This window comes from Somniosus microcephalus, chromosome 2, assembly GCF_052327205.1.
Source record: "Somniosus microcephalus isolate GS21.2 chromosome 2, FLI_Smic_1.0, whole genome shotgun sequence".
In the NCBI taxonomy this organism is placed as follows: Eukaryota; Metazoa; Chordata; class Chondrichthyes; order Squaliformes; family Somniosidae; genus Somniosus; species Somniosus microcephalus.
The window spans coordinates 63,285,141-63,299,807 of NC_140988.1; the positions used below are offsets into that span (position 1 = coordinate 63,285,141).

At 44.4% G+C, this 14,667-nt stretch overlaps 1 protein-coding gene across 4 annotated transcripts in view; it reads left to right on the plus strand.

Annotated features, from left to right (window-relative positions):
* The window catches only part of LOC147122730 (annexin A5-like), a 78,318-nt gene that overhangs the window by 13,999 nt on the left and 49,652 nt on the right, over positions 1–14,667 (plus strand). For all 4 annotated transcript variants that reach the window (XR_015081503.1, XM_086009928.1, XM_086009938.1 and 1 more), the window contains 2 exons: positions 5,029–5,123; positions 6,659–6,772. Coding sequence is in view for 3 of the 4 variants with exons in the window: in XM_086009928.1 (XP_085866054.1) it covers positions 5,029–5,123; positions 6,659–6,772 (209 nt within the window). In the remaining variant the exon portion in view is untranslated. The remainder of the gene's footprint in view (positions 1–5,028; positions 5,124–6,658; positions 6,773–14,667) is intronic.

Below are 14,667 nucleotides of genomic sequence, written 5' to 3' on the forward strand. Positions count from 1 at the left end.
ATGTGATAACAAGAAATGGCTGAGCGCACTGGATACACCAAAGGCTATGGCTCCCAACAACATCCCGGCTATCGTGCTGAAGACTTGTGCTCCAGAACTAGCTACGCCTCTAGCCAAGCTGTTCTAGTACAGCTACAACACTGGCATCTATCCAACAATGTGGAAAACTGCCCAGGTATGTCCTGTCCACAAAAAGCAGGACAAATCCAACCCGGCCAATTACCGCCCTATCAGTCTACTCTCAATCATCAGCAAAGTGATAAGGTGTCATCGACAGTGCAATCAAGTGGCACTTACTCACCAATAACCTGCTCACTGATGCCCAGTTTGGGTTCCGCCAAGACCACTCTGCTCCCGACCTCATTACAGCCTTGGTCCAAATATGGACAAAGGAGCTGAATTCCAGAGGTGAGGTGAGAGTGACTGCCCTTGACATCAAGGCAGCATTTGACCGAGTAAAACGGAAGTCAATGGGAATCTGGGGGAAAACTCTCCCCTGGCTGGAGTCATACCTAGCACAAAGGAAGATGGTTGTGGTGGTTGCAGGTAAATCATCACAGCCCCAGGACATTGCTGCAGGAGTTCCTCAGGGCAGTGTCCTAGGCCCAACCATCTTCAGCTGCTTCATCAATGACCTTTCCTTCAACATAAGGTCAGAAATGGGGATGTTCACTGATGACTGCACCATGTTCAGCGCCATTCACAACTCCTCAGATAATGAAGCAGTTCATGCCCGCATGCAACAAGACCTGGACGACGTTCAGACTTGGGCTGATAAGTGGCAGGTAACATTTGTGCCACAGAAGTGCCAGGCAATGACTATCTCCAACAAGCGAGAGTCTAACCACCGCCCCTTGACATTCAATGGCATTACCATCACCGAATCCCCCACCAACAACATCCTGGGGGGTCACCGTTGACCAGAAACTTAACTGGACCAGCCACATAAATACTGTGGCAACAAGAGCAGGTCAGAGGCTGGGTATTCTGCGGCGAGTGTCTCACCTCCTGGCTCCCCAAAGACTTTCCACCATTGACGAGGTACAAGTCAGGAGTGTGATGGAATACTCTCCACTTGCCTGGATGAGTGCAGCTCCAACAACACTCAAGAAGCTTGACACCATCCAGGACAAAGCAGCCCGCTTGATTGGCACCCCATCCACCACCTTAAACATTCACTTCCTCCACCTCCGGGGTACTGTGGCTGCAGTGTGTACCATCTACAAGATGCGCTGCAGCAACTCGCCAAGGCTTCTTTGGCAGCACTTCCCAAACCCGCGACCTCTTCCACCTAGAAGGGCAAGGGCAGCAGGCACATGGAGGGGAACTTGGAGGTGGTGGTGTTCCCAAGTCACACACCATCCTGACTTGGAAGTATATCGCCGATCCTTCATCATTGCTGGGTCAAAATCCTGGAACTCCCTCCCTAACAGTGCTGTGGGAGTACCTTCACCATATGGACTGCAGTGATTCAAGGAGGTGGCTCACCACCACCTTCTCGAGGGCAATTAGGGATGGGCAATAAATGCTGGCCTTGCCAGCGATGCCCATATCCCATAAATGAATAAAAGAAAGATGAGAAACTTTAAACTTGCACTACTATAAACTTGAACTTTCATTCATTCCTACTGTATGTATCTTGACAAATATAGATGGGTTGTAAGAGAAAAGGTTTTCAAATGTACCAATTGGAACCAAGTAGCACTCCGTTCAATTTTCGCAAGATATATTTGCCTTGGAAAGGGTACGGAACTGATTCACCAGAATGATACCTGGACTTAGTTAATTTAAGAGTATAGGTTGTGTAGACCTGGTTTGTATTCCATTAAATTTAGAAGGTTGAGGGATGATCTAATCATGGTATTTAAAATGATGATAAAGGGATTTAATAGGGTAAATAGAATTGCATAGAATTACATAAAGTTTACAACACAAAACAGGTAATTTGGCCCAACCAGTCGATGCTGGCGTTTATGCTCCACTCGAGCCTCCTCCCATTCTTCCTCATCTAACTATTTCAGCACAAGCCTCTTCACTTTTCCCTCATACTTGTCCAGCCTCCCCTTGAATGCATCTATACTATTTGCTTCAACCACTCCCTGTGGTAGCAAGTTCCACATTCTCACCACTCTTTGGGTAAAGAAGTTTCTTCTGATTTCCCTATTTGGTTTCTTGGTGACGATCTTATATTGATGGCTTCTAGTTTTGCTCTTCCCCACAAGTGGAAACACTCTGTGTCTATTCTATTAAAACCTTTCATAATTTTAAGCACCTCCATTAGGGCACCCCTCAGCCTTCTGTTTTCAGGTGAAAGGAGACCCAGACTGTTCATCCTTTCATGATAGGTATAACCTCGCAGTTCTGGTATCATCCTTGTAAATCTTTTTTACACCCAGTGCCTCTATATATCCTTTTTATAATATGGTGAGCAGAACTGTACACAGTACTCCAAGTGTGGTCTAACCAAGGTTCAATACAAGTTCAGCATAACTTCTCTACTTTTCAATTCTTTCCCTATAGCAATAAACCCTAGTGCTTGGTTTGCCTTTGTTATGGCTTTATTGACCTGAGCTGCTACTTTCAGTGATTTGTGTATTTTTATCCCTAGATCCCTTTGCTCCTCTACAACATTTAGATTTTTATTTTCCAAGTAATATGTGACCTTTTTTTACCAAAATGTAATACTTCACACTTATCTATGTTGAAATTCATTTGCCAATTATGTGCCCATGCTACAAATTTATTAATGTCTTCATGTAATATGTTGCAGTCCTCCGTGTTGACTATCCCTCCCAATTTGGTGTTGTCTGCAAATTTAGAAATTGTGTTTTTCATTCCAAAGTCTAAATTGTAAACAACAGTGGTCCCAGCACTGATCCTTGTGGAACACCACTTCCCACCTTCTGCCACTGTGAATAGCTACCCTTTACCCCTACTCTCCTAGTCTCTTCGTATTCTCCCTTGTCATGCTCTCTCGTGCTGTCCATGTACTTAGTGTATGTCCCTTTCTTTACCCTCAATGTTTCCCTTATGTCTTTATTCATCCTTGGTGTCACATTAGTGTTTAGTTCTTATTTTTTAGCAGAATATATTTTTCTTGGGCTCTGTTGAACACTGTTTAAATGTTTTCCATAGCTGTTGTACATCATTGTTTGCCAATATTAATGTCCATTTTATTTTCCCAAGTTCTATTCTCAACCCCTCAATATCCACTTTTCTCCAATATATTACCCTGGTCTTTGTCATGCTTATGTCCTTCTTCTCAATTATCCTAAACTGTATTATATTGTGGTCACTATTGCTTAGATGTTCACCTTTTACTCCTCTTATCTACTCTGGTTAAGTCCCCATTACCAGATCTTGTAGTGAATCCTCCCATGTTGGGTTTCATACATATTGGGTTAGAAAGGAATCCTGTACACATTGTAGGAACTCCATACCCTTATCCCCTTTATCTACCTCTTCTGGCCAATTAATTTTGGGGTAGTTGAAATCCCCCAAGATTATTATTGTATGTTGTTCATTTCCCTAATTTGTTTGCATATTTCTTGTTCCACCTCCCTTCCATATGGTCTATAAACTACCCCTATTAGTGTGATGCAGAGAAATTTCCTCTGGTGGGAGAAACCAGAACACTAGAGTACCGAAAGTAGGAATAAACTGGTCATTACAGAAAATAGGAATAAATAAGTCATTTTCGGGTTGGCAGGCTGTAACTAGTGGGGTACCGCAAGGATCCGCTCTTTACAATCTACATCAATGATTTGGGTCAGATGACGGACCGAGTGTAATGTATCTAAGTTTGCTGATGATACAAAGCTAGGTGGGAAAGAATGTTGAGAGGAGGACGCAAAGAGGCAGCAAAAGGATATAGACCGGTTAAGTGAGTGGGCAAGAACATGGCAGATGGAATATAACGTGGAGAGATGTGAAGTTCTCCACTTTGGTAGGAAAAATAGAAAAGCACAATATTTTTTAAATGGTGAGTGATTGGGAAATATTGGTGCTCAGAGGGACCTGGGTGTCCTTGTACACAAATCACTGAAAGTTAACATGCAGGTACAGCAAGCAATTAGGAGAGCAAATGGTATGTTAGCCTTTATTACAAGAGGATTGGCGTATAAGAGTAAAGACATCTTACTGCAATTATATAGGGCCCTGGTGAGACCACACCTGGAGTATTGAGTACAGTTTTGGTCTCCTTACCTAGGGAAGGGTATACTTGCCTTGGAGGGAGTGCAACGAAGGTTCACCAGACTGATTCCTGGGATGGGGAGAGGGGGTATTGTCCCATGAGGAGAGATTGAGTAGACTAGGTTGAAATTTAGACGAGTGAGAGGTGATCTCATTAAACGTATAAAATTCTTAAAGGGCTTGACATGGTAGATGATGGGAGGGTGTTTCCCCTGGCTGGGGTGTCTAGAACTAGGGGTCACAGTCTCAGAATAAGGAGTTGGCCATTTAGGACTGAGATGAGGAGAAATTTCTTCACTCAGAAGGTTGTGAATCTTTGGAATTCTCTACTCCAGAGGGCTGTGGAGGCTCAGTCGTGGAGTATATTCAAGACTGAGATCGATAGATTTTTGGATATTATGGGAATCTAGGGATATGGGGATAGTGCAGGAAAGTGGAGTTGAGGTCGAAGATCAGCCATAATTTTATTGAATGGTGGAGCAAGCTCGAGAGGCCGAATGGCCTACTCCTGCTCCTAGTTCTTGTGTTCTTATGTTGGCATAATCTTAAAGTTAAAGGTAGGCTATCTAGGAGTGAAATCAGAGAGACTTTTACTTTTGTTTAATGACTCAAAAGATTAACATTAATACCAGGTGACTTGTCTAAATCCTGTCACTGCTGTGACATGCTGCATTTGCTCTCCTTGACAGCATCTGAAAAGGAAGGTTAATGTTTCAAGTGCAGACCCTTCATCAGAACCCCAGAATAACGTGCAGTAAACTGACACAGTCCTGCCTCATACTTGTGCCTGAGTGAATATGATTCTAAAGCTTTAGATTTTCTTTTGTCCTGTAGGCACTGATGAAAGTGCCATTCTTCACGTCCTAACGACCAGGAGCAGTACCCAGCGTGTGAAAATCTGCCTTCAATACAAAACTCTGTTTGGCAAGGTAGGAAAACATTTTGTTTTCATTATGCTGTTCAACTTGGTTTTAGTGGATTTAATAGGAACATAAGAATTATTAGATAGAACAAGATTAAGGTCCATCCAGTTCTCCTTCTACCATCCTGGAATTCGCATGATGCAGCGGTAATGGAGACGTTGACTAATCATGGCAATCAATCTCTATCAATTTGTTTAACAGACCCAGACATGAGGCGAAGGAAATCCCCAGTGGTGGAAATCTTTACGAACAATAGGTGGAAAGATCCTGTTCCTCCCGAGCATGCTACACTGGTGCCATGTCTTCAATTACTCATGTACTGAGTATTACACGTACTCAGAAAAAATATTTTCTGACACAAATCTGTCTAATTTGCATTTGAATCAACGATATCTGCTTCCACTGTCTTCATAGGGAGCCTGTTCCTTAGATTGCCCACTTGATCACTGAAATAGCAGGGCGAATTTTAACAGCCCAGGACAGGTGGAAGAGGGGCGTGGGTTAAATTACTGACTCGTCTCTCGAGAGCAGGTTACTCGCTCTCCCCCCAACCTGCCGCAAACGAGCCTACTTCCTGTTCAATCTTTCACTATTTACTTTCACACTGCAATTCATCATTTAAAAATAAGCCTTCGTAATCCCCGTGTTTGCGTGGGTTTTCTCCGGGTGCTCCGGTTTCCTCCCACAGTCCAAAGATGTGCGGGTTAGGTTGATTGGCTATGATAAATTGACCCTTAGTGTTAGGGGGATTAAATACGTGGGGTTACGGGAATCGGGTGGGATATGTGTTGGTGTAGGGGTTACGGGAATCGGGTGGGATATGTGTCAGTGCAGACTCGATGGGCCGAAATGGCCTCTATCTGCACTGTGGGGTTTCTGTGATTCCCAGTAACATTCCAGTAAATCCTTTACTATGTCTATAATAATGGCTACCTGGAACTGTGTACAATACTAGACCTAATTTAAATTCATCTTTGCTTCCTTGCTTTTTATTCAGTGCCCCTCCCTATAAAACCCAGAATCCCAGTTGATCTTTTCTACCTGCACTCCCGCTTTTAAATGGCTATAAAGTTTTCGCAAACTTTGACATCTGTAAGCAGTTGTTTTTCTTTAGGCTGCTCTCTTGTGTTCCAAGCAAGATTTTAAAAAGGAATTGTCATTATTCTTTTAAAAGTAGAGGTGATTGAAATTTTCAGTCATAGGTTTTCTGAAGTTTCTTTATTCTGTATTTTAAAGAGTGACCAGAGAAGAAGAATATTGTTTGTACAAAGTATTGCCGTCTTTAACAATATTACTGTAACATTGCAATCCACTTTTTGTCCTGAGCTGCTTGCTCTTTCTTGCGTTGTCAGTTTTATTGAGGCCTGACTTGTATCCATTCTGAAAAATGATTTACAAATTCCTGCTCTGTGACAATTAAATTTGATGGGAGGGCAGCTCACTAAGTGAAACCATGTTTCAACTGTATTCACTGTGGAATCTTGGTAGAGGCTTGTTCAAAGAATGTACTGTATAACAGTAACCTTATTTATGTGCAACAGGATCTTGTTGAGGACCTAAAATCTGAATTGGGTGGGAAGTTTGAAAAACTGATTGTTGGGCTGTTGAAGACTCCTCTCCAGTATGATGTCTCCGAATTGCACAATGCACTTAAGGTAAATTGATAGATGGATTATTCTGCTTTTTACTGTGTTATCTACAAGATCTTGTTCTGCTAGATGCCAGAGGTACAGCTGTATTTAACCCTAAAAAAGGAAAGTATATTGTAACTTCATCAATTCAGTTTTTAACGATGATTAAGGCTCCAGTAGATCGCCATTTAAGAACATAAGAAATAGGAGCAGGAGTAGGCCAATCGGCCCCTCGAGCCTGCTCCGCCATTCAATAAGATCATGGCTGATCTGATCCTAACCGCCAATCTACTATTATAAGACCCTGGTCACTAATCTGGAACACTGCTGCTGATCAAGTTGCATGTGCTGATTTCACTCCCACATTTATACTTTTATAGCATTCCTTGTGGGCCAGGATAGGAGGAGTGCTCCCTCCGGCCCTTCAAGGATCCTTCAGCCTCCCCTCTGCTGATCTCGGCCTTTCCCTCCTCCCTGCCACGATCTGCGACCTGAACCAAACCGAGATATTGCACAAAGGGCAGCGGGCCCAGTGCTTGGGGCAATTCTCACAGGGCACATCGTCCTACACTCAGCTCAGCACCAACATTTCTAAACCATTCCCTGGGCTTGGACTCAATAAAGGAGAGTTTTCATAAAATAATAGAAATTGCAGCACAGGAAGAGGCCATTCGGCCCACTTGCCTGGGTTGTTGCTGGCGTACTCTCTATCCTGCATCTTTGTGCTGCCTGCTCATTAGCATGATTTCTACGTGCAAAACAAAATGCTTGTTGCATTGGAAAGCCTGCCAGAAAGCCTGCGGTCAAAGTCGAGCAGCGTGGAGTTCGGCACTAACTTGGCACAGGTCTTTGCACAGAGCTTGGAACCTATCCTTTCCAGCATGGCCAACTCCATTAGCACACCTGTGGAACCCACCATGATACAGTGTCTGATGGCCGATGTCTCGGCTTCCATTGCAGCTCAAGCAACTTCTACCAAAAGTATGATTGCTGCCGTGCCAGCTCCGACTCCTGACAGCATGGCTGCAGGTACCAGTGTGGAAAGGGACTTGCAGGGTGTCCCAGGAGCCCAGCAATATCTCCTACAGCAGATGACTAGGATTGCTGAGGCGCTGCCCTAGGGGAGTGGCAGTGGCTCCATGGAGCACAAACCTGTTGTCCTCTCTGGATGACCGCATTCGTGCTCCCACCCTTGCCACTCTGCCAGTGCCCTTGCCACTCTGCCAGTGCCCTTGCCACTCTGCCAGTGCCCTTGCCATTGTCTGTCCGCCAGCCAGCCTAGACTGCTGCCGCCCATGCCGAGATGGTGCAGTCCGAAGCCGGGCCTTCTAGTCCCAGAGCTGCTCGAGGTCGTCCTCGAAGGCCATCTGCAGTCTCCTGCATTGAAAGTCAGCAGCCTTCCACCAGCCATGTTGTCGCCACTGGGGTATCACTTCGTAGGAGCACTGGGACAGGCAAAGGCACACGGAAGACAAGCTCTAAGGGAATGCACAAGGGTGATTAGTTTAATTGTGTATGGAATATGGCATAACTTCATTTATAAATTTGGTTTGCAAGGCTTATTTTGTGGTGGCTTTTATTTTTGCATTGTGGCCAAGAGGACAATGTATTGATCAGTGAGGAACGGGGAAGTGAGGTTGCGGTTACTGGTATTGCACTCGAATTAGTTCTTCACGGACAGCCGGGCAGAAAGAGGTTATGTAGGTTTCCTCCCTCTTCTCCTTGTACCTGATAGCTAGTAGCAAGAGCTGTCCCCTCATGATGGCGATGTTGTGCAGCATGCAGGTGACCTATGTTCCCTCTAAGGTGCATGGGAGGGCACTGATCTTTAACCTCCTGCACACTTAAAGTCACAGGCCGCGCAGTGAGCTTGACAGCTGGAGCGGCCCAACACTTAACGAGCGGGAAAAAGTCATTGTGCTGAGAGAATGCCCCAGGAACCCCTCCAAGCCGATTCGAATTAGAACGTCGTTTGGAAAGAGCCCTGGAACCTGGTGAGAGTTGTCTCGGACAGCCGTCGACTAATGGTGGCTGCAGGACCCACAATTCTCTGCGCCCCAGCAACACCTCTCCACTGCGCTGATTTCCCCAGTGAGAGTGCACATGACCCCCCAGGGCCACGATGCAGTCTTGAACGGGTTGGACTCGGTGGAAGAAACCGGGAAGCGGCGGGTAGGATGGGGGGGGCTGGAGCAGCAAATTCATGTGCCGGGCCCCTTGCTGCACATCTGCTGGGGTCTGAGGCGCCCACTCGGTGTTGCTGAGGCCTGTGCTCGCCCCTGCTCAGTTTCCTGGACCTGCTCCTCGCATGTCCGCACTTTGGAGCAACACACCGTGGGAGCCTGACCGATAAGTCACGAGTTCTGGGTATGCAAGTTGTGCGCTGAATTATTTTGATGAGTGCTCGTTATTAGGCTTAAGAAAGTGATGTTGAAGATTGTATTCAGGTTCCTGAGAAGGGTCTCAGTTACAGTTACACTCGTTACAGCATTGCCTTTCTACCTCTGGGCGTTGGGTTTGAATCCATTGCGGAGAGGTGAAAGGAAAGTCCCTGGTCTTCTGTTTTGAAAGGCCAGGACAGTATTACTGAATCACATAACTTTACATGAGATGTTGAATCGTTCTGAAGGCTGAAATTACAGAATAGTAAACCGTTTACATGATGAATTATTATAGCAAGCTTAGAAGTAATGACAGAGATTCTGGATTTTGGACTCTCACAATGAAGTGGTTTACAGTTGGCTCTGTATAGTTTCCAAAGGACACAAGTCCTCAGACAGAAAACCACTCAGTGAAGTGAAGGCAGGAAAGTGAATAGTTATATTTTTATTATCTTGTATTTGGAATATATTTATTTTTAAGTTTTTAAAAAAAAAAAAAATTATCCCAATCTCTAGACAGTGAGTGTCTTGGTGAACCTCTTCAGGCAAAACTTTTTTCTTTGTCTCCATTACACCACATGAATTGAAAAAGGTGAGCTGTGGATGTGTAACCCAAGAATGATAGAATCATAGAAATTTACAGCACAGAAGGAGGCCATTCAGCCCATCGTGTCCTCGCCAGTCACAAAGGGCTATCCAGCCTAATCGCACCTGCCAGCTCTTGGTCTGTAGCCTTGTAGGTTACGGCACTTCAAGTGCATATCCAAGTTCTTTTATAAATGTAATTAGGGTTTCTGCCTCTACCACCCTTTCAGGCAGTGAGTTCCAGACCCAAACAACCCTCTGGGTGAAAAAAATTCCCCTCAAATCCCCTCTAAACCTGCTATCATTTACTTTAAATCTATGCCCCCTGGTTGTTGACCCCTCTGCCAAGGGAAACAGTTCCTTCCTACCCACTCTATCTTGGCCCCTCATAATTTAATACACCTCAATTAAGTCTCCCCTCAGCCTCCTCTGTTCCAAAAAAAACAACCCCAGCCTATCCAATCTTTCCTCATAACTAAAATTCTTCAGCCCAGGCAACATCCTTGTAAATCTCCTCTGTACCCTCTCTAGTGCAATCACATCCTTCCTGTAATGTGGTGACCAGAACTGCACGCATTACTCTAGCTGAGGCCTAACTAGTGTTTTATACAGTTGAAGCATAACCTCCCTGCTCTTGTATTCTACGCTTGGCTAATAAAGGCAAGCATTCCGTATGCCTTCTTAACCACCTTATCTGCCTGTCCTGCTACCTTCAGGGATCTGTGGACATGCACTCCAAGGACCCTCTGTTCCTCTGCACTTCTTGGTGTCCTACCATTTAATGTGTATTCCCTTTCCTTGTTAGTCCTCCCCAAATGCATTACCTCACACTTGTCCGGATTAAATTCCATTTGCCATTGTTCTGCCCACCTGACCAGTCCATTCATATCTTTCTGCAGCTTTCCACACGGTCAATTTTTGTATTGTCTGCAAACTTCTTAATCATACCCCTACATTCAAGTTTAAATCACTGATACTCCTCTGGAAACAGCTTTCCAGTCAAAAAAAAAATTGACCATAACCCTTTGCTTCCTACTTCTGAGCCAATTTTCGATCCAACTTGCCGCTTTGCCTTGGCTTTTACTTTCGTGGCCAGTCTGCCATGTGGGACCTTATCAAAAGCCTTGCTAAAATCCATATACACTACATCAAACACACAACCCTCATTGACCCTCCTTGTTACCACCTCAAAAAATTCAATCAAGTTTCTCAGACACGACCTCCCCTTAACAAATCCATGCTGACTGTCCTTGATTAAACCATGTCTTTCTAAATGAAGATTTATCCTGTCCCACAGAATTTTTTTCAATATTTTTCCCACCACCGAAGTTAGGCGGACTGGCCTGTAATTACTTGGTCTATCCCGTTCTCCTTTTTTAAACAATGGTATGATGTTAGCAGTCCTCTGGCACCACACCTGTAGCCAAAGAGGATTAGAAAATGATGGTCAGAGCCTCTGCTATTTCCCCTGTTGCTTTTCTTAACAGCTTGGGATACATTTCATCAGGGCCTGGGGAGTTATCCACTTTCAAAGATGGTCCTGAACTGGAAATGTTGATGTGAATGATGAGTGACAGATGAAAGCTGAAAATACCACAGCAGGAGAGGGAGGGAAGCACTTTTTAATCTTAAATTGTGCAATGAGAAAGGGTTAATGAATAACCTTGTTGTAAAGGGGCCTTTAGGAAAGAGTGACCATAATAGGATAGGATTTTATATTGAGTTTGAAAGTGACTTCGTTAAATCTGAAACTAGGGTCTTAAATCTAAACAAAGCAAACTACATAGGTATGAGGAGTGAGTTGGCTAAGGTAGATTGGGAAACTACATTAAAAGGTCTGACTGGATGAGCAATGGCTAGCATTTAAAGAATTAATATATAATTTACAACAAACATACATTCCTTTTAAGGCACAAAAACCCCACAGGAAAAGTGGTCCAACTGTGGCTAACAAAAGAAGTTAAAGATAGTATTAGATCAAAGGAAGAGGCTTATAATGTTGCCAAAAAGAGTAGTAAGCCTGAGGATTGGGAGGATTTTAGAATTTAGCAAAGGAGAACCAAGAAATTGATAAAGAAAGGGAAAATAGAATATGAGAGTAAACTAGCGAGAAACATAAAAACAGACTGTAAAAACTTCTATAGTATGTAAAAAGGAAAACATTAGCGAAAGTAAATGTGGGTCCCTTAAGGCTGAGACAGGAGAAATTATAATGGGAAATAAGAAAATGGCAGAGAAATTAAACAAATACTTTGGGGTCGATTTTCCTGGAGCCGTCAGGCGGGGTTTCAGGCGTGTGGGGGGTGGGGGGGAAATCCCAAATTTGGGGGTCTCGACACCATCCCGCCCAAAACACCGCCCCACGCAAGTTTCAGGGGCGGCGGGTACCTGCCCCGCACTGGGACCTGCCGAAACCAGGCGGGAAGGGATTAGTGCCAATTAACTGCCCGTTAACAAGCAGTTTTTAGCCTAATCACTATTGTGACGGGTTTCCTGTGGGATTCCCGACGGCTCCAAACCACGCCAGGTTAGAGCAGGCGGGCCGTCGGGTTGAAGGAGTTGGAGGGGTCGCGATGTCGGTGCTCAGGTGAGTGATGGGTGCATGAGTGCAAAGGTAAGTGTGTTTGGTGTGTCTAAAGTGTGTAAAGAACTTTTACTTACCTGTACTTACCTTAACAGCCTTTCTTCCTGTAGCCGTCGGGAGCCCATCACTCAGCCGGCACTTAAAGCTGAACGGCTGCGATTTGTGAAAAGTGACAGCCTTCAGCTTTGAGTGCTGCTGAGAGTTCTAACTGAGTCTGTGCAGAATGACTCATGTTAGAACTCAGACTGTCAGTGTTTCACAGCTTCAAACAGCTGTGAAACACTTGATATTTCATCTGTCAAGAACTCTTGACAGATGAAATTGCAGTCTGTGATGTCACCTGTTGCCGGGTGGCCCTTAATTGGCCTGCTGAGCCCGCTGGGCGGGCTCAACAAGGTCAATCAAGGGAAAATCGCGCGGATTGGCCGGATGTCGAAGTAGGCGGGACTAAAACCTGAAAGTTGTAGTCTCGCCACCTTCCCGACAGCTTCAGGAAAATCGACCCCCTTGTGTCTGTCTTCACGGAAGAAGATGCAAAAAACTTCCTGGAAATAGTGGACAACCAAGGGTCTAGCGAGAATGAGGAATGGAAAGATATTAGTATTAGTAAAAAAAAAAAGTAGTACTGGAGAAATTAATGGGACTGAAAGCTGATGAATCCCCTGGACCTGATGGCCTACATCCTAGGGTTTTGAAAGAGTTGGCTATAGAGGTAGTGGATGCATTGGTTGTCATTTTCCAAAATTCCATAGATTCTAGAACGGTTCCTGTGGAATGGAAGGTAGCAAATGTAACCCCAATATTTAAGAAAGGAGGGAGAGAGAAAACGGGGAACTACAGACCAGTTAGCCTGACATCAGTAGTAGGGAAAATGCTAGAATCTATTATTAAGGACATGGTAACAGGGCACTTAGAAAATAATAATAGGATTGGGCAGAATCAACACGGATTTATGAAAGGGAAATTGTGTTTGACAAATCTGTTGGAGTTTTTTGAGGTTGTAAGTAGCAGAATAGATAAGGGGGAACCAGTGAATGTGGTGTATTTGGATTTTCAGAAGGCATTCGATAAGGTGCCACACAAGAGGTTATTAAACAAAATTAGGGCTCATGGGATTGGGGGTGATATACTAGCATGGATTGAGGATTGGTTAACAGACAGAAAACAGAGAGTAGGAATAAACAGGTCTTTTCGGGTTGGCAGGCTGTAACTAGTGGGGTACCGCAAGGATCAGTGCTTAAACCTCAGCTATTCACAATTTACATCAATGATTTGGATGAGGGGACCAAATGTAATGTATCCAAGTTGGCTGATGATACAAAGCTGGGTGGGAATGTAAGTTGTGAGGAGGATGCAAGGAGGCTTCAAGGGGATATAGACCAGCTAAGTGAGTGGGCAAGAACATGGCAAATGGGTTATAATGTGGAGAAATGTGAAGTTATCCACTTTGGTAGAAAAAATAGAAAAGCAGAGTTTTTTTTAAATGGTGAGAGATTGGGAAATGTTGGTGTTCCGAGGGACCTGGGTGTCCTTGTACATGAATCACTGAAAGTTAACATGCAGGTACAGCAAGCAATTAGGAAAGCAAATGGTATGTTGGCCTTTATTACAGAGGATTTGAGTATGAGTAAAGACGTCTTACTGCAATTATATTGGGCCCTGGTGAGACCACACCTGGAGTATTGTGTACAGTTTTGGTCTCCTTACCTAAGGAAGGATATACTTGCTATAGAGGGAGTGTAACGAAGGTTCACTAGACTGGTTCCTGGGATTGTGGGGGGGGGGGGTTGTCCTATGAGGAGAGATTCTCTAGAGTTTAGAAGAATGAGAGGTGATTTCATTGAAACATATAAAATTCTTACAGGGCTTGACAGGGTAGATGCGGGGAGGATGTTTCTCCTGGCTGGGGAGTCTTGAACCAGGAGTCACAATCTCAGAATAAGGGGTTGGCCATTTAGGACTGAGATGAGGAGAAATTTCTTCACAGAGGGTGGTGAATCTTTGGAATTCTCTACCCCAGAGGGCTGTGGAGGCTCAGTCGTTGAGTATATTCAAGACAGAGATTGATGGATTTTTGAATATTAAGGGAATCAAGGGATATGGGGATAGTTCGGAAAAGTGGAGATGATGTAGAAGATCAGCCATGATCTTATTGAATGGCGGAGTAGGCTCGAGGGGCCGAATGGCCTACTCCTGCTCCATGTTCTTGTGTTCTAAATTAGGCCGCAGTTCTAAATTAGGCCGCAGTTCCAGAAGCGCTTTTGCTCCCATGGAAGGTGGTTTGGGTGCACTTCAATGAAAAAGTGGTGGTATAGCCTAAGAGATAATTGAGAGTACTAAAGGCGAGAGGCACGAGTCTCGTACGGGTT